This window comes from Synchiropus splendidus, chromosome 1, assembly GCF_027744825.2.
Source record: "Synchiropus splendidus isolate RoL2022-P1 chromosome 1, RoL_Sspl_1.0, whole genome shotgun sequence".
Lineage (NCBI taxonomy): Eukaryota > Metazoa > Chordata > Actinopteri > Syngnathiformes > Callionymidae > Synchiropus > Synchiropus splendidus.
In genome coordinates this window covers 25,253,655-25,274,573 of record NC_071334.1, presented here as the reverse complement: position 1 = coordinate 25,274,573, position 20,919 = coordinate 25,253,655, and the positions used below count along the sequence as shown (strand labels likewise).

Here is a 20,919-nt window from a genome sequence, read left to right as displayed (position 1 = left end):
CATCTTTTAACTACTTTTTGGGAAAGTTTCCTAAACCATGCTGAGAATAGCTCATGAGGATTTATACTGTAGATTGGAGCACAATTGAGCGCAAATCTCAGTCACTTAGCAGGAGTGCGCTTCTTCGGTGACTTCTGGTCTCGGTGTGGGCCGCCTGTCGAGCTGAGGGAGCCTTGCTGACAAATTAGAGCGTCGATGGGTCAGTGGGAAGGGTCAGGGGTCAGCGGGAGGAGGACTGAGGTCAAGTGTGAACACAAACTCGTCTGTGTATGTCTGCTACTCTAATGTTTGAGTTCGATCCCCCACCATTTGCCTCTCTCTCAGAGAGAGAGAGAGACGTCTTGCTATCCTCAATGAGCCGCATCGCCTACGTTAAAGGAACGTCTTGCCGTGGGGATCCCTAGTAGTATTCAACGTCACCTCCCTGGCCATCAGCTTCTCTACTAGCAGTGATGGTCGGATCGTGCTGAAGATGCTGGGGACAGATGATCCTGGCCTGGTATATAAACGGCATCCGGTCCATGAAATCACATTACTGCGGTCAGTTCTCTCACTTGTAAATACATTCTCTTAGTGAACGATCCATGACGCTTACCTCAGAGCAGATGGTTTTCTGTGCTCTTTTGTCGACCAACATCCATCTATAGTGGTCCGAAACGCTTGCATCTATATTTTGGAGACATTTCTTTTTTATGCTGCTCAATTACATTGCTATGGATCAAATGTTTGATCAGTCATTGCTGACCGATACCAGTCTGTATCAGCCAAAAAATGTATTCAATCAGAAGGTCTCCAGTTCAGCTTGAAGTCTTTCTTGAAGACTTTGATCAGAAGCTACTGCAGCTCCTCAAACCGCTCAGGTGCCTCTCAGAGAGCACGGTAAGCCACTGGTGGGATTTCGACGGCTGTTTTCAGAGCTGTCCTGTGGTATTTGAGCCCACACGTTAGCCGAGGTCAGCGGTAAGGTGGGAATCACCACACAAGTAGATATTAACCGCAATGTGTGAGTTCTCAACGACCGGCCTCAACTTTAGAGCGACATGCTGACAAATATTAATAACTGCCTTGTAAAAGTGTGTAAGGATCAAACTTTGAAAATCAGCATGAAGGTGCTCAAGAACGTGAATTGCCATATCAGGAGCAACTGAGTGCTCACCCTTGAACTTGTCTAAACCTTATTTCCCTGGAAACCATCATGCTTCTCCTCACACAGTCGTTCTCTAAACCTTCTCAAGCTGCTGTCGCCTGAATAAACAACAACAAAAGATTGGCTCTCCACTCTTGCGTGTGTCTTGTTTGGAAACACTTCATCCGCCCTTCATCCTGAGACCGCGAGAACAAAATTAACCTTTTAGAAACTTATCAAAAAAACATGCAGCAGCCGTGTGACAGAGTCTCGGAGCGCCGTCTGTCCCGAGACCTCATGTTGTTTCTGTCTGCGACTCTACTGAACCCGTTTACCCGGCGAGTCTGAGCTCAATGTGTCGAGACCCCGTTTAGCAAACCTGTTTTTCAGATGTGTTCATCACATAAAACTGCTGGTAGGATTGATGAATTGATTCTTCCTGTACAGACTGCAGCTGTTTATTGGGCCACAACCTATTTTCCAAATTGTAAAATACCTGAGCACTAACTCACACCCGTCTCATCTGACATACAATAGCAGCATTTGGACCTCTGGATTGTCTGTAACGTTGCGCGGACACACTTCACTTGTGCAATGTGCCAAATTGTACCGTACAACAATTTGTGTTTGTAGGGAAGCAGGAGAATGTGAAGATAGCAACTGTGTTTAAAAAACAAGACAGCTGGACATTCATGGTGCCCGTGGAGACTCGGGACAGCAGCTGAGGAGGTCAGTGTGTTTGTTGTCCTCTGACTATTCACTGGAATTTATCCTTGACACAGGTAAATGAGTTCACAACTATGCAAGCTTGACCAGTATCTGGACCATGCCTAGAATTCTTATCTTGAAATCAGGATGTTGGATTTTTCTTTTGTGAATATCGTGTTAATAAAAAGGCCAACGCTTATTTTAGGATTTTATTGAATATTTCTACTTTTTAGTTTCTGCACACACACACCTTGTTGGATGTGCACACACATGCGCACACCTGCACACATCCATACAGAGTTGGCTTAAAAAAAAAAAAAAAAAAAGTCAGATAAGAGCAATAAGCGCTGCACCTTAATATGTACATTATTTCTAGAGCTGGAAAAGTTCTTTTGAGCAGCATTATTGTACAGGATTTCAGCAAACAACAGCCCAAGCCATGTGACTGCAACTCCCCCAAATCCTCAAAGATCTGGAAGAAAAAAACGGTGAGCGTCCATGTCATCGTGAAGAACAGTACAGAATAAAAATACCTCCAGTCTTTTACCTGATGCCTTCATGTTTTTTTAGTGTCCGGCGCAAAAAAACAGAGAGAACTACCAGTGCGCTCGCAACCGCCAGCGCAGTCGTCACATGAATCAAAGCGCAGAGCAGCGAAAGGTTAAAAGCTCCTGAGGACTGCAGACACATTATTCAAGGGGGCACGTAATAGGATCAGGCTTCCATAACTCCCCAGAACAGCCAATCCTCCCTGGTTTCTGCCTGTTTAGCCTTCAAAGCGAAAGTTTGTGTGTCTGTGACGGCTGGGCAGGGGGGTTAAGAGAGGAAAAGTGCATTTTTTCGGTCGCAAACTCAATTTCCCTGGTGAGCTGAAGAGGCCGCACTTTCAAAAGCCGGAGCATAAAGAGGCTTTAATTTGTGCCTCTTACAGTAATAGAGTCTTGGACCTGGGGCAGGCTTGACGACGTGTGCAGAGACTCACACCAGAAAATCTTTTTTCCCAAACGTTGACCCCATGTTGCTTTTAAACAACGTACTTCATCTTGCTTTGTTATCCTGATGTGTAAAGCGCTTAAGACAGGGAAAGCAAACAAATGACCCCTGTTGCTCTTTGTGGACGACTTGCTAATGCCTCGACATGTTGGACCTCTGCAATACATCTTTAACCGCCACACCAGCTCTACATCTCTGTAATGGTAGAAACTGATATGTTCTTTCAAAGCTGGTGGAGTACAAAGCTTGCTAACACTATTACTTAAAGGTTTCATCTATAATGCTTTATTCGGAGATAAGACATAATGCATTAAGGCTTGGTAACTTAAGGTTTCTAGAATATTATTGGATAGATTAATTTAAATTTTGTGTTCAACTTCATCTACTTCTAAATACTCTAGAGCCCTCAACCATCATCATAACCCTAACCCATAACCTAACTAACTATGCAGTATATTCTTACAAATAAGATGACACTATTCTTTAAAAATCTGCACCTGATATATGCTTATTAAACCGTGTTATAAGTTGTCATACACATCTTCTATTAAGCCTAATAAATCCACTATGATGTCTTGTGAGCGTAGCAATAATGCATTATAAATGAAACCGTTACGTAAAGTATAACCAAAAACTCATTTTCAGTCCCATCATCATGTTGATCCGACTCTTCCACTGACCTAATGTTGCATCTGTGTCAGTTGTCTATTTCCAGCTCAAGTCGTCACCAACAAAGTTTTTCGGGTTCATTACACAACCTCCTCTTTAAACCTGACTCGCAAGGCTTCGGGGAGGATTTGAATAGAGAGCCGCGACCAGCAGACGGATTTAAAAGAGCAGCCCTGTCGACGTATTTTTAATATTTTATGTCCAATAAATACGCCGGCTACATGATGCGTTGGTCACGTGTTAATCCGAGCTAAAAGTATCACCACTTACCTCTGTGCCCTTTGTGCCTTGTATAGTGTGATCAATTATCACCGTGTCTCAGCCTGCCGCTTCATGCCTGAATACCCCACTTGCTTGTCACATGACAAATACATTTTAGCCGTCATCACTCGAGCGAGACCGCTGCCCCTGATAATTAAAGGAGCGCCATTGTAATGCGGCCAAGCTGCTGTTACCATGCAGGGATCGGATCGCGATGACAAGGCCAGCGCGGTTTGGAGCCCGGGAGTAAGTGACAAGGGGGTTGGGACCCAAAGGGTCACCTCAGCTAGGGTTCGCTCGCCAGCTGCCACCTGAAACAAGACACCAAGGCTACTATGTGGCTGTCCACCTGGATCGCTTACCTGACACACACTGAAATACCTGAGCACAGCAGGCAAGGTTTCTTCGTCACTGACAGTGTGTACGAGGCAGGTACATTTTCATACAGGACAGGTTCATACACAGTGCTCACTTTTGTTCTATCATATAGGGAGGCTTTATTCCTGCCTCTTGTCTACACTTCTCACTTTTATTTTTCTGAACTGATGATCCTCATTTTGCTGAATCTATTGGGCAGGGTGTCAAACATTGGGGATGAAAAGGTGAAACAGCATGAAGATTAATTGAATTTTGGATGAACATTGTTTGAACATTAACTGAACCATGGTAGTCAATCTTAGCTGTCTGTTGAAGTTAAGTGAAAACAGGCCTTTGTTAACTCACATGATGAAATGATGCTGTGGAGCATTAATGATATTATCTCAGACCCACAGGCCTTCAGCCTGGGTCGTGTTGGTTGCCCATTCCCAAAGTCACCATTCCATCTAGTCCTATCGAAATGCATATGCTTTTCCACGAAAACTGTCAGGGGTCAAGCCAAAGCTAGTGGTTCTGATTTTACTCCTAGATTCTGAGGGCACTTCATGACGCATGTCACTAACATCTAGTTGGTCCGTGGATTCACCAGCTGTGATCAAAGTCAGCAAGTAAAACCGCCATATTTTTACAGCAACATTTATTTTATGCTGTTTTGGTCATTTTTGAAAATAAGGTTAAAAGCCGCCGACTGAGGAGATGTCTATTGTTTTGGTGTGGATATGGGAGAGAGCGTCGGAAAACCAACCAAGTCTGTGTTGGTTGGATGGTCGTTCCGTGTAGACTCGAACAAATAATGGGAGGCACCAAATGTTTGGGCTAGAGATTGTTGTCACCTTATATTTAACCAAAACGGATTAAAGCTCGTGAGTCCAATAGCATTCGCTTCATCAGACGTGTGGGGAGTCTGTTCCTGCTGAGCTTCAGTGGAATCCTTGACTCCACTTTCCTCTTAAAGTCCAAAAACATACAGAGGTTAATCTCTCGTCTCATGTTAGAGTCCCCACAACCACAAGACGGGAATAAGCGGAGGTTAATGAATGCACTTTTTTTAATCATTAAAAACCTGAAGAAAACGTTATGAGAAGTATGAAATATTTTACCACTTCAAGTCAGAGGATGCACTATTGCGTACACAATTCATGCCAGTGAGACAAAGCTCAAAGCCCACTGTGCTATTTAGAAATACTGGATCTTGATGAAGCTCTCCGCTGTTGAGGTGATTCAGCTTCACCTTTTTGTAAAAAATGAAATAAATAAATAAATGAAACTCAGAGAACAGATTTCGTGGAATTGATGTGATTGTTATTTAGGACATATTATCAAAAGAACATTTATAGTACATCAGCACAACTCTATGTAACAAACAGGGACAGTTTCAAATGGACCAACTGTACTTTGGTCTGTCGTACATCACCCTCAGACTGTCGTGGGTGTGTGAAGAAGCATCTGACAGCGCGTGTAAATGATACTGGAGAATACCTTGGTGATTCCCCTTAAAAAAAATCCATCACACGCTGACAGCCAGAGCTCTAAAACAACTTCTGTCATATTCATCAACCAAAGGGCCTCATTTTTGGGGGGGAGACCAGATCATACTTTATACAAAGACATTCTCATTTATCAGAGCAAGATAAACTTTAGCGAAAAGGCGCAGCTGAACTGTGGAAGGGAGAGTGAAGGGGTGATGCTCCCAAAGGTCTTTTATCAAGAATACGTGTGTTTAAAGGTTCATTGGTAAAATGCAAGTCTCTCAAACAAACTTTTTGGTCGGTAATGTTTTTTGCTATACCAGCAAGAATTATATATACCTGTAGGAACGGTAAGGTTCATGACTATTACTGTCTCTCCCTATGCTCCCCCCTGTCTGTCCATGAGAACGCCACTGTTAATGGCACGTACCTGGAATTACTCAGCAGTCCAACTGTGTCACCTGGTTACCTTGCTTGAGTGACAGGTGTTTGTTCCTCCTGTGATCTGTAGTTTTGCAGATTAGAGCCATGCGCTAGTTCTGACTGACACATCTTTTCTTTCTTCTTTTGTTCAGGCTTTTCTGCAGTGTGTGAGCTGGACCACCACATGCTTGTTTGTATGTTCAGATTCTTTGTAACATTTAACTATTCGGACCCCAACATTGTATCTGTATTGACACTATTGCTCCTTGTGTTTGAGTACTTGCATGTTTTGGATCCTTGTTCAGCGGCGAGTGATGGCCGCCGCATGTTTCTCTTATTGTTGGTTTATTCATATAGTCCCGATCTTCAGATTCTGTTACTGGACTCGGTTCATGGGTTCTAGTCCTCCATAAAGTCAGTTCTCCTCCATTTCTATTGTTTGTGTACTAGAATGAATTAAAGTCTTTAATCGTAATCTCCTCTCATGTCCTGCTTCGTACTGTTCCTCACAGAACCGATGACACCATTTGCTATTTGTTCACTTTGAACCTCAGAGTCGTCTGATGACTCCAGGATACAGTACTGTATTTCCACTTCCTCTTTGCCTGGGCTTCTTTTACATTGTTTCTTCTACTTTCTTAACTCAATAATGACTGCATATCCTTTTTGACTAGAGGTGTTGTTGGTCACCCCCTGACAATAATTCATAAATCACAGCAGAGACTGAAATTCTTGAACCAAGTTATGCTCATGAAGCTGCAGTGCTTGTAAACATATTAAAAAAAGTTAAAACTTTACCTTTCTGGTTTGAAAAAATACTTTCTCTCAATGCAAGCAGTGCTTTGTGAGCTAAATTTTCACTCAATGATCGAAAAGCCATTGAACTGTATTAATCTTTTCTTTTCTCAATAAACCCAATCTACTAGACTTGAAATCAGGGCCATGTTGACTTTGTTGCTTGGGAGTACTTCTCGCCCTCCAGTCACATTTCTCAGACGTGACCTCCGGTGATAAATAATTACTCTCCTCTTCTGCGGTGTTTGTGTGTCGTTCCTTCTCCCGGCACCAGGGCACTCCAGCAGTGTTAAATATTAACCAGACCGTTTTTTTGGTGTGGAGCTCGCCGAGTGCTTTGTGTGTGTGTGTTTAAGGTTTTCCAAGACAATCTCCTTATGTAGATTGAACTTGACTTGATAGATTAATAGTTTTTGTGTCAGTGAGACCGACATGAAGTTGAGATAACCAGTGTGTGTCTGCCCGCATTTGTAAAGAGTGGCGAGTAAATACGAGCGTTCATTAATTTATAAGGACAACAGCGACTGTTCACTGAATGGAAATAAGTGTGTGATGATTTATTGAAGACTATTTGTTCAACGCCTCACTGCTAATTTCTTTAAACGACTTGACTGTAAAGAACTTTCTTGCCTCCTTGATGGTGACCAGGATTTAAGATATTTTTGTGAGCAAAGCCTGGAAGTTGGACGACAAATCTTACTTTTCTGCTGATGGCCCATGGAAGGGGTCGGCAACCCCACGCATGCGCTTTGCTCTGGCTCCCTTCAGTGTTTATGGGGTAGTATTCAGAGAAAAAGAACAATTATTTTCTGTAAAACGGAAGCAACTGGTTTTGTGTTTTGTCTGTGGCCAGTTTTGTAGAGGTGGAGCAACTCAGTGAAGCATCATGGCTCAACAAGGTCGGCTCACATTGTCTAGGAGTAACGACTTCTGCCCTCGTTCCTTCTCAGATGAGGGAAAAACAGATCTCATTTTTATTGTGTGTCAGCATCAATTATCATTCTTTGAAAAGCAGCAGCTCATAAGACTGTTAGAGGGGGAAAATGCCTGAAAAGTCCTAACACAGGCCTTGTTTCGGTCCCACCGCAGACCATCTTCATTACTAATTTTGAGTGTGGATGACTTAAGAATTAAATGATCAAAGAGTCTGGACTTTTTTTTATTTAGATTTAAGTACCACGTCGCACATGACACAATGAAGTTGTTTCCATGAGAAGATCTTAAAGCTGATTTAACTGCGGAATATGAAGACATTTGTTCCTGTTTGTCTTTTACAGTCATCGGTCTGGACGTTATGGAACAAGTCGTAAACAAGTCATGCTCAGAATTAGTCTTGGTGTGTATTGTATGTACCAATGATGTTGTTGTTGCATAAAATCAAAGGTTGTGGAAGAAGAAATAAACTATTCACGTCATGTTCTATGTATGAATTTGTTTGACTGTTTTCCAATTACAAAACAAATAAATAAATACTGACCCTTTAACGCAATATATACAACCACACATTATCAAAAAAAAAACAAAAAAAAAACTTTTGTTACCTTGTTTTTGGTTTCATGAGTTGTTGCACCTAAAATAACACAATGTGTCTTGAGGGTGGCCACACAGAAAATCTGAGCCGTCGCTTTGAAGTTGTGAGATCTCACTTTGAGATGACAGATAAACTGAACTTGAGATTGAAAGTGTGACTGGGTGGACTGTGTTGACTGTGTGGGGAGCGTGCCTGGTGTGGATGTTTGCTCAGACTGGGCCGGGGATTAAGAGCTTTCTCCTGCTGTATCCAGAGAAAACACAGTCCTGATCCATTGCATGTCCCTGTGCTGGAGAAAGAGGTGGGTGGTGACCGTGAAGGGTCAGCATGTGTGGGTGTGCGTCTTGTTGGCTAGTGTTTGCTAAAAGCACGATTCCTGACATGTAAAGAGAAATATTCCGGGGTTTTGTGTGCTCGTGAAAAGGCTCTGGTGACAAAGTAACCTGATGTCGGCACACGTTGCTGTGCGGACTGTTGTTCCAAGGAGTCCAGCCGGCTTTCGTTGCTCCTTTGATCACTAGTTTGAGTGCAAACATAGGCTGGGCTATTGCGTGTGTGAACTCACGATTGACAGATTCCCTTGTGATCGCTCTCAAGTCCCATCCCAGCCTCTTCTACTCAAAGGTATGCGTCACATCTTGGTGTGGCAAAGTGGTTTTTTAATTCGGAACTGTCTCAGATTTGCTTGAGAAAGAACATTAAACACATAAACATTGCATTAGTCTCATGTGTAAAAAACAATCCCAAACACAGACAGGAGTCAACCAAAGTGTTTTCCTATTGAAGAACCTGCATGTATTTTCGTTCTTGGACTGGATGAATGACTCAGACTGTTGTCACTTACACAAGAGTTTGGTCAATATGTCGTGTCCCTGACGGACAGTCCTCACATGGGGGTTGGTTTGTCTGAACCCGAAAATGCCTGTCCCTCTTTATCAACTCTTTCAACTGCTGTATTCAAACAGACAGACTTGAAAAGTCTGCTGCAGATTTTGCGCTACTGATATTGAGCCGAATGCTTTTTGACAGGGGTGGTCTGTCTACTCTCTGGTACCAGATGTTACCATACGGGTTTCTCTTTCAGTTGTCCCATCAGAGGCCTGAGCAGGAGGATGAAAAGTGTCTCAGTTTATTACCATCACTAAGGAAGTCCCACTGACCCACTCAAGAAAGAATAACAAGCAAATTGGAAGAGTCAACAAATGGACATCAGTGCCTCTGCCTGCCACCTCTCCCGAAGGAACCCAGGCCGGGTTCATGAATAAACTTCTCCATTATCAGATTCTCCAGAGAAGCTCTCCTCTGTGCCCAAGTTAAATATTTTCAAATCAGTCATCACCAAGAGAGCGAGCCATTTGTTGGACAGGAGAAGCTCCCAAAGCTTGGGGCATGTATGATGCTGAGGAAAGCATTATGGTCCTCACAAAAATAGCGAAACAAACCTTTGTGATGACATTTTTGCCAGACCCCACAAGGTAAAGCTTCAATTTGAAGAGAAAAAACATTAAAATAACTAGGCCATTATAATTGGTTGTAAGTTTGGTTAAGAATCCTGGTTATGTTTCGCCATTTGTTTTGGATGGTTTGGTTTAGAGTGAGAGGCAATGAGAGGTCCTCACAAAGGTGTGTGTGTTTGTAGGAATGGGATTCCTTCGTCTGCTCCTGAGTTCAAATGTGTGAGTGTGCGTGACTTGTGTGGTTTCCCTGTATTGACAATCTGTCCATGGAGCTGGAATAGACTCCAGCCTCCTGTGGTTACTATGATCAATGTTAAGCCAAGATATGACTGGACAGTGACCCCTTTGCCTTGGAAGCAACACAGTGTTCAAGATGACACTCTCCCTTAAAACAACCTGAGCTTGGCAACTGGGAATGAGTAGCTGCTTGATGAAGTTACAACTAAACTCCTGTCTGAACTGGTTCAAGGCGGTTTTAAAATCACAAATGAAGCCCTTATGGACTCTCTTCTTTTATGATGGTAAGGTGTTGATTTTGCCTCATTCTAATGTGTCACATGGTCTTGCAAATAACAAGGAAACAAAATGTTCTTGAAACACACACAAACAGTGCAAATGATATTTATTATGAAAATGCTTTTATTCAAGCGCTGCCTCCAAAACATGTCAACTCTCTCAACAGCACAGGTCGATTGTATCGAGATCCTGGTATCAAAAACATGCGCTGAAGTTGGTTCTGATGTAGCAGACGACAGTTTGATGCACATCTGCTTTCCACTAGCTCACAAAACAAGCAGACAGAAAACAGGAACACAACCCAGTTCAACGCTCTCTGGATTTCCATGGACGGAGTTTAAAGGGATGGTGACATTTGTGAAGCAGGTTTGGGGAGTCTGACTTCAGAAAGGTTAGTTGCTGGAGTCGCTGTTTCACCTGGAACAGCTGTGTGCGTGGGCCACCTCAGTAGCTCAAGGTGGGAAACAACTCCAGAAACAACAGTGTTAGAACTGAAAGTCTTCACGCTGTGTACAGAGACAAAGATCACGCGACTCAAATTCAATCAAGGTTTTAGCGTCAGAAACAAAACAAATGATAGAGGCTTGAGAAAGCAAACAGTTAATCAAAAATACACAACTTGTTCTGAATAAATACACTTTGAAAAATACATATACTTTTTCATTTATAGTCTTCTCGCTAGAAAAGGTTAAAATCTGCTTAAAATATGGCATTTAGTCACTCAGCAAAGGCTTTTTCTTAAAATCCAAACACTCTGTTGTTTCCCTAAGCAAGAAAGCAAAAACACAACATCTCGTCTCAGTCTTCTAAAAAACACATAAATCTGGAAGTGCGGCGTTGATCAAAAATACACATCTTCATGATGTTGAAATCCAAAGTGAAAGTTATTGCATATTCGATGAGTCACGGCGGAGTCCCAGGTTATTGCTGAGGTTGCCTTCATTTCTATTCATGCCATGTTGCCACCAAGACCCCTACACCCCCAAAGTCCGCAGTGGTCAGCAACTATCAAAAGTTCAAATTTGATAAAATGTTCAAATTTATCGAGAATGTTTGTGGTCTGATCCAGTGGTTGAGCTACAAAAACTGCATAAAAATTCTGATAAGGTGTTGTGGATTAAATACAACTCAAGACACAAAAGGTGAGCTGTCTCAGTCTTAAGTCTCAAATTACATAATATATAGAAAAGCAGAACCATAAATCAATCAAAAATCTAAGAACCACGTGACCTGGTCAGGGAGCCTGTATGTTGCCCCAACTCATGGTCACTCAGAACTGTTACCATATTTGGACCAGACCCTATGGCTTGTCTTCCATGGAACACCTTTGATAGACACTGACCAGGTCCTGTCTAGGGCCCGACCCAAACGTAATGCTGTGGCTGACTGGTGGAGAAAGATTGGAAAATGGTAACACATCGGTTACCATTTTCAAACAGCAATGATGGCAGTGTTAACAGTGGATTTTTTTTCGGAGAGTGGATGTTCTGTTTCTGAAACTGAATTGTCTCTAAAAACTTTCTCTCTTAAATGGCTTATATTCCTGACAGTCATTCCTCCCAGCCAAAGAACCTCCCAGTCATCTGATAGAACTTCATATTGAAGGGTCTATAAAAGTCCCGTAGTCTCTGGACCACCTCTGGGTCGATGTTGGGATGGATCCGCCCTTTAGTTTTGCCCAAACAGTGCGGCTTGCTGCTGCCCTCCGCCTTCTTAAGGCAGGGGAATCCCTTGGTTTGATTGAAGTAAAAGTGTTTGTCAGTAATGATCCGCTTCAGGCCCAAGAAGTCCTGTACTCGGCCGAGTTCCCCAGCCGGGTCGCTGATCAGCCGTTCTCCGCTGACGAACAGAATCTGCTCCATGGGGAAGTACTGCAGCCAGTTGTCCAGGTGCTTGGCGTAGATGCCGATCTGGATGGCGCTCCAAGACGTGTCGATGAGACCCGTAGTCCTGTTTTTGAAGGTGAGGCTCTCGAATGACGGGATGTCGGGCTTCTTGGACAGAGTCTGTGTGTAGTCTGAGATGGCTCTGGTGACCGGGTCCCTCACCACCACGATCAACTTGGTGTCGCGAGACATTGCTGAGATCCGCGCTGGAGCCTCTTTGGTCACAAAGTAGCTGGGAGTTTTCTCCATGGTGATCTGGCCCTCCAGTGTCTTGGGCATCAAATCCCTGAAAACACAACAGAAACCATCACCACCACTTTACCATCTTGAATTTCTAAAATCAGAAACAATTGCATTTTAAGCTTTTTTTTTAAGCATTTGACATCAGGTTTCGACTGGATACTGAAAGTCAGGACAGGCAGTTGAGTGATGTCCGTGCAGATGTAGCCGGAGGCCTTGTGAAATCTAGAGAAGGGGCTCCCCCGGGACCATTTGAAAGGGAATCTTTTTCATGAGCATGGCGTGAAAAGTAGAATGTACGGCTCGATGTGGAGCTGCTGATGAAATATTGATGACAGAGTTGAAAGAAGCTTGCGGAATAATTGATCAACAACAATGATAGAAAAACAAACAGCCAGTTTGATCTGGCTGCTTTATCCCATAACAGGAAATCTGAAAATGGCTCATAAACAAAAAAAGACTACTTACTGTCCCCAATTATGTTCCATAAATTTAAATTAAGACCTTATGTATATTTGTCACCTCTTCCTTGAACCACCCGGAACAGACAAAATCGCCACAAATCCTTTTTGTTGTGCGACTGTAGTGACAAATCAGGTGGGTGCTGGCATCTAAACTTGTGTTTTTGGCCACCAAGCCATCAGTCTCTTCTCAAACACTCTCCCTCACACCGCCTTCAGGACAGTGACCTGAAGCAAAGCGGGTAAAAGCAGCGCATGAATGATTCACACGCCTCCCTCCACCATTTAGAGCCTCTGCAGAATACGGCTTTAAAATTCACCAAAGTACAGAACGCAGGCGTCAATTATTCATCCGCTCGGCCGCTGCTTCTCTGAGTGAAGACGGGAACTGACAAAGTGGCTCGGCAACTCCCATGATAGATGCGGTTTGCTGCCGATGACAAAACTACATGAACCCGGAAGGTTCTCCCTTCAAACGGAGGAAGTCAATGTAGTTTATCAGACCTTGTGTTGAACACAGAGGAGATTTGTGGTCGGGTTTAGCAAAGGAGCTGAAAATAAGTAAATCCAAGCACTGTTTACAACAAACAAATACAGTCTTTTGCTTTTGTCATTTCTGGATCCTACTAATGTGCTACAAGCAAAAGCAGAGTTTAGATTGAATCCTGTAAAAGGAAACAAATTCACACTCTTCTGGAAGTTGCAGGGTTGAGTGGTGTCGGCAAGGATTCTTCTTAATGTTTAAACCGCAAGAAACCATGAGTCGCAACGAAGCATGACTGCTACACAAAAACAGAAATTTTGTTATTTAAAAAAAAAAAAAAAAAAAAAAAGAAAAAAGAAGAAAAAAAAGCCACCCCTGAGCCAAAAATGATTTCAGTCCTGGAATTGATCAGATTACTCTCTTCTAGTGGATTCTGGCTATAAGGTGTCAGAGATTTAAACTCCATCAGTCAGTACCTTCAGGCCAATGTCAAAACACGTCCAGATCGCAAGATCAGCCCGACAGGGACGAGCAGGACCTGGTCGATAAGAGCAGGAACTGCGAGGTGTACTGATGTCCTGACATCCTGTGACGCTGCTGACCTTAGCGGCTCCCCTGAGTCGGGCTCTGCTGCTTCACATACAGATGTCCGGATGTGAGCGGGAACAAGACTTCGCTCATCTCACATTAGCTCTGCTCCAGTGAGTCCACACTGAGAGACCATGGCGCACCTTAAAGCTAGTCGCACACTCGGCATCATGACACAGGCAGATTGATAAATATTAATTGAGAAACGGAAGATCTCAGATGGTGAGAGGCCAAAATGACAGCACGCTGATTTGGGAAGTCACGTAGGCCAGAAACAAGGCTGTGTTATTTCCAGCTGGATACATGTAGACTAAAGAAACTGTGTATAATTCATGAGTGTTTGGTAGTTGATGCACCTAGAGTGTGGTTCAGCTACCACCGGGTGTCCACTATTGTTGGTTATTCATGTTATCCCGTTTATTTAATGCTTTATTGTTACTTCAAGACAGTCTTCTTTTGAAACATGCTTATGAGAACCACACTGTCTTACTTGTGACTTATAACTTTTGTTAAATAGTTGCAAGTCTGGTTTTGGTTGGGTTGTGATGCGGCAAAGGGATTAAAATGATGGGAGGTAGAAAATAAATATGACTGAATTGAGTGGAAAACAGCTTCAAACTTTGTTCACTATTGGTCTGCTTGGCATCGACCACAAAGAGGGGGTGGACTTTACAAGTCTGACAATTCTAAAAGACTTTATTTTCACGTGCTTGTTGATTTGTTTCAGCAGGTCGATTTTCGCCCCCAACATCTGGTGATCCACAGTGGGGTCTTTCTTCTTGTCTGAGTGAATATCATGCAACACTTTCAAATGAAACTTTATTGGCAGAGCAGGTGATGTAACAAATGACTGACTGTTCAAGTGTCAGAAATTTGCAGCTCATTACTCTGCATTGTTGTCTCGGTCTCATCATAAATGCGGGACGCAGTGCACGCACAACAAGGCAAGATCATGTTGCCAAACTTTCAATCAATACTGCCAATCCATTCAGTCTGAGAGAGAGAGAGAGAGAGAGAGAGAGAGAGAGAGCTTTTAGAATGACATAAGATATAGGAAAGAACACAAGACGTGCTGTCACTCTACGTCATCCCACTCTTCTGGAATTAACTAGCTGGACCCGGATCTAAGTGTAACATACGTCCAGGCGGCAGCTCAATGCTGCCATTGTGCACTTGTCTATAAAGTCACCACTTTGGAATAAACCTCTCTTTTATTTCCCAGTAGAGCTTGCAAACTGGTATTGAGGCGGTGAGTCACGTCTGAACGTCATTCCGGCATTTAAGTCATAGAAATGTCAAATTAAAACGCAGTTTAAAAAGCTGTTATATACATTAAATACATTACGTAACATACATTAATAATAATAATAATAATAATGGCATTCAAGCACAAATTCAAAAAGTTCAACTCAAAATATTACAGCTTTTACCTCTGATTTTGAATGACTTTCATGATGTATATTCTTCTGCATCGCTTTTACAACCCAATGAATTAGTATTTATCTGTTTTTTTACCCACTCTTTTCTACAGTCAACAGACAATATATTTAAATTTAATTATCTATTGTCCACTTCACTTCAAAATGTCTGACATTAAAATGATGTTTAATTGACTAAGATCTTATTCTATATCAACACATTCATTCATTTAGTTCCTCCAATTTTAAAAGTAATTTTTTGAAATACTGATCTTTATTCTACATTCATTATCCACTCATGTTCGTAGTACCTCAAGCATAGCTCTTGTTTTTTTTTTTTTTTTTACTTTGCCTTCCTTCTCATTTTTTATGTAATATCATACCATTTAATTATTGAAATCATTAAATTCATTCTTCTATTTTTGAGTTCTGGACTTTACCTTTGATTTCAAACAACTTCCACTCTTAAAAAAAAAACATGTACAGATATTTTTCGAAAATGCATGACCACAGAATTTCACTGAATGAGAACACAAATTAATAACTTGGCAACTGTGTGCCTTAGTTAACGTGTGTATCTCTGAATTAGTGATGGGCGATATGGACAAAAAAAGTTTGTGCGATAAATGTAATTTCGGCGACATCAATTGTTATCATGATAATTTTCATTCTATTCCATGTGTTGGACACACTACAGTCTCTCTTGAAACTGTTATATGATGAGACTTATTGAGCCGTCTGTCTGCTGTATCTCATGTTTCTTTAAAGTTCACTTTAACTATGGACCAGTCTCGACACATTACTTAGATGCTGTTGAAGAAATATTACAAATAATGTGAATAAATGATCATTTAGTCATAACCTATTCTCGAAATCATTATGCAAACTATCATTCCGTTGTCTTGAAAAAATGTTTTCACAATTCTCTGTCCTAAAATGGTTGTTTTTCATTGCCTTGTTGAAGATTTCGCTAATACTTTGACCGCTTTACAATTTGTTGATGGTCCCTAACTGATGTAGGGTCGTAGCATTAGATCCAATCCTGAATTATTACTGCATTTATAAGTTAGGAAAAAACAAACAAAGACACAATATTAAAACAGAAAACACAGAGTGGTTGAGCATCATTCAGCCTCTGGAGCCATTCAGAGTGAAGAGTTGGATTGGAGCCACCATCTGTTTTAGCGAACTCGAGATCTGTCCACTTTCTCTCCCGCTAGTCTTTGATTCATTCGCCTGGTTCCAGCAGCGAGCTTACCCCGGCATAAATACACTCCCACGGTGTTCCTCTGCCACTTCACCAGATAATCATCTTGTAATTGGCTCAATATTTCTGCTGTTTGTCGGCCGAGCAAAGGCCGACTCGGCTCAGGCTGGCTAGATATTTTTCAGGTCAGTGGATTCCCGCGGAGGTCAGTGGGAAAGTAGAAGGGGGTGATTTAGAGTAATGGCTGCTGTGCGGTGAAGGGAAAGCCCATTCCTCTGAGCTTAACAGCACTGTCAGGCCGTGGCAACAGCTCAACGCCTTTACCTGGAAGACCCAGGGACCTCTCCAAGCCGGAGAAGAGCAGAACCAGATCATCCAAATTGAGAGTCAGAGGTCCAGTTCTGATTTATTTGAAGGAAAGCTTTCCCAAACACACACATCCTACCCCTGCTATAATGACATACAGCCGGGAACATGAATTCATGATGGCTATTATTCATAAATAAAAAGCAAAGAACAAGTGGAAAAAAAAGAGGAACCAAATTTGACTTCCAATTCAAGTTGAAAATCTCATCATTGCCAGTCATCTGTTTGTGGTCTTCCATTTTGAATATATTGCTGAACAGTTTTCGATCATCTTTGGAGTTGGCTTTGATGGCTTCAGTCATGGTTCTCATTTGGAAATAAGAGAATAATGAGAACATATATCCCAATATCCCAAGCCTAATATCCATCATTTGAGATAGATCAGGGACTATTTACTGTCACTATTATATCAGAAGACAACAGTTACCAGAAATGAAGGACACATAATGGTACATATGAAAATGACATTTATTTTGTCGATCAGTGTTCTGGATATACACCAAAAAAGGATATTCCTTACAGTGACGAACTATTAATAACAAGGCATGTTACTAATGATAATGAGAATTGTAGTGCTGTTTCTTCAGGCAGAGTTACAAAGACTAAGATTTACTTAGGGTGAAAGACTGTGGTTCATGTTGCTCTGGTTTGAACCCACTAATGGTTACCGTAATGTACAGTGGCTCCCAATAATTCCAGATTTACCTTGGCATTCATGCTTGAATGATCCTGATGTAGTGGATTTCCATCTAGACCCAGACAAAAGAAACACATCGAGAAAACCGTCTCGCTGTAAATTCAGACAGTTTTACTATTCACACCTCTAAAAAGGAAATTGATCAGGGTCAGAAGCCAAAGGCAGACACCAGGGATCTGGATATTTACAATTCCATGGTGAGATCGCTGGCAGTGCCGGACACTTTTCAACTGTAAATCTGTGAGCATCTGTCCCAGAGGATCGACCAACACAACCTTTTCTCACCACAGGATTTATAATCCTTCCAAACTGGGTCACCTTTGACTGCACACCCGCACTTTATGGCTCTCAAAGATCCCCCTCATGGACTGTTAAGTAGCACTCCAATGACTAGATTAGTGAGCTGAGTTGCACACTGCATGTTTATATCATATTTAAGCCAAAAATGTGATGCACAGCATGATTACACAAACAGCTGAAAATGATCCACAATTAAAGTGAAGTTTCCTTCACTTCGCACTTCATTTATTTTGCTTTACAACCTTAGAGCAATATCTTTTCACTCTCTTTTAGTAAGAAATTGTACACCAGGGCATTTAGTAATTCATCAACTATTCTACAACTATACATTGAGGAAACCACATTGTTTGAAGAGTACAAATGCTCATTTCTTGGGGTCAATATTCATATTGACCCCGCCTACCATATAGACTACATAGTGTTGTACAGACCTCACAACATTTCTCTTTAGCTTCTGATATGGAGAAGTTAAGCACAAACTGGGCAGTTATCCTTGGTATTTTTTTGGTGGGCAGCATAATCACATTGCTGCTTGCTGTAACTGCAGGAGCCACAACCTGACAGGGTTCACCGCTGCTCAGCACAGAAGCAGTGAGACACTGGGATTAGGAGAAAGAGATGGGGAGACAGCTCTCTGTGTCTAAGGGGGAATGGGGATTGCACTGTCTGGAGCAAATGGCAATGGTGATTCTGTCCCATTACTTCTTAGGCGTCAGGGTGGGACAGTCCAAAATAACCACTGGCACTTCAGAGCTTCATGGGAACGCTACCAAGTAGGAAGGGTTTTTAAGAGACACTCAATTACGAGATAAGAATAAGTTGTCTATTCTTGAACAACATGGTAAGTGAACAGGCTCTTTTCCTCCGAGGAACAATGTGATAAAGGAAATGGAAAGAAACTGAGCTCCACATGGAAGGACATGAGATAACAGTGTCACTGCTGCTGAATAATGTCTGTTTTAGAATAACAGGAAGCTCCTTCAGATTAACGATGAGGTATTTTAAGCAAGATGAGGAAGATTTAGTTGGCGTTTCCATTGGCTGCCGGTCAGGAGGGGATTCACATCATTTGGTGTAAACCGCTGCGTTTCAAACTGATCACTTGATAAAACTCCACTCAAAAATACCACGTCTGTCTTTGGATATTATTTTTTAGGGACAATACTTAAATGCTATTCTGGAAATAGAATCTTACAAGATAACCATTGGAATCCTTGATAAAAAAAAAGTTACAACAGTTTATCGATTCATTCATTTATCCCATTCCTTCTGTTTATTAAGGATCATGGGGGGGTTTAACTTGACCCAGCAACCATCACTCAGTCAAACTTTACTTTATAGCACGTGCAGTGATGGGCAAGAAGCAGGGCACACCTCAGCTGGTCACCACTCCGTCACATATAACAAAGAAACTGCGACTCAGCCATTCATTCATTCGTCAATGAATGTATATTCCGTAAATCGTGGTCCTGTACGTTTACATGTATACAATTTGTGATGTTATTTTAAAGCAAATGTGAGTGAAATAACTGGTCGTAGTATGTTGTACATACTGAATTTTTCCATCCACGGTTGTCCCATTATTGATGTTTGCTGACTTACAAATGTCCGAATAGTAATTACAAGGCATTTGACTGGTTAATATGACATTGAACTACATGCAGATCTGGATCTCACAAGACCGCAACATTCAGACAGAACATTCAATGGAACAGTCCATTTCAGCACACTTATCAAGTCGGCCTCTGACATCACGCGACCAAATCCATCAATGATTAATCTCTGTCACGTCTTCCAAAAGCATCTAACTGATTTATTGGCCCCCAAATAATGAAAATCCTCATGAAATATGACTTTGGACGGCCACACTATTACAGTCTTATGTGCCCGTTGGAGTTAGAATTGCCTTTCGACTCACTCGGCTGAAGCAGAAGTAAATCTTTCTTTTTCCTTTCAAACAACTTCAATGCGACTCACTAAAAGATTCATTGTTGGCTTTGCGCTGTGTTCTTATAAATTTATTAGCAGTATTTTTAACAGAATTCTCAGACTTACTCTCCGGTTTGTTGTGTAAGGGAGGAAGAATAATCTTAATGGTGACCTGCTGCTGAATTATTAACCATCTCTAACTGTGGTGGAGAAGCCGGCGATGGCGGTAGAGTGACTGGGACGGGATCTTTTTAGGATGTAGCGCCAGACTTCGTATCAGCAGAGAGGAGCTGGAGGAGGTGTGGAGTGAAGAAGATGAGTCGGAGGGACGGATACCAGAGAGTGGACAGAAATAGACAGAAAATAAGGAGGGACAGAAATAGGCAGTATTTCCTAAGATATGAGCAGATGACCAGTCACACGCCTAAGAGGGTTCCCACAGAGTAAACTCACCTCTGTTTAAGCTTTCATTATTCATGTTGGTTACCATCACCTCGCTGAAACCCCCAGCTGCCTGAGGCTGTTTATTTGCATTAGACACAGCTGAAATCAGACCGGCCAGTGGAGCTTATTGGCATGCATGTTATTTCAAAGTACAGATAACTGAAATCTGCACCTCAGAAGTCACAAGCACTTTTGCTGCCAGATTATCATTAAGGAGCAGCATGTGTTCGTTCACCTTTCAATCTGCTTAGAAACCTGAATCACGTCACTCATAACAAGTAAAAGATCAGTGATTTAAACATAAAGTCCATCCATGGAAAGTCTCTTTCATCACATCTAGATGTTAGTTTGTGCCCAGAATGAGTATGTCATCATGTGGCCATGGAGGTATTGTGTTCAGACTGGTGGTGAGCTAAGCGTTGCAAAGTGTTGGTTTTCGTCTCCTTGCATTGTCCCGAGCTAAAGAACCTGACTTAGGCATTCCTATTGTACTGATTCCTCAAGTCCTGCTCATCATACGAGTGTGTGCACTTATGATTATGTGTGGGTTTCTGAAGACAATCACACTGTCCT

The 20,919-nt window shown here is 42.0% G+C and overlaps 1 protein-coding gene across 1 annotated transcript in view; it reads right to left on the bottom strand.

Moving 5' to 3' along the window:
• Positions 1-10,452: 10,452 nt before the first annotated feature.
• LOC128752659 (heparan sulfate glucosamine 3-O-sulfotransferase 3A1-like) overlaps positions 10,453-20,919 on the bottom strand; it is a 35,523-nt gene continuing 25,056 nt past the window's right edge. Inside the window, exon 2 of the mRNA XM_053854100.1 lies at positions 10,453-12,498. Within this exon, the coding sequence (XP_053710075.1) occupies positions 11,877-12,498 (622 nt within the window). The 3' untranslated portion in view covers positions 10,453-11,876. The remainder of the gene's footprint in view (positions 12,499-20,919) is intronic.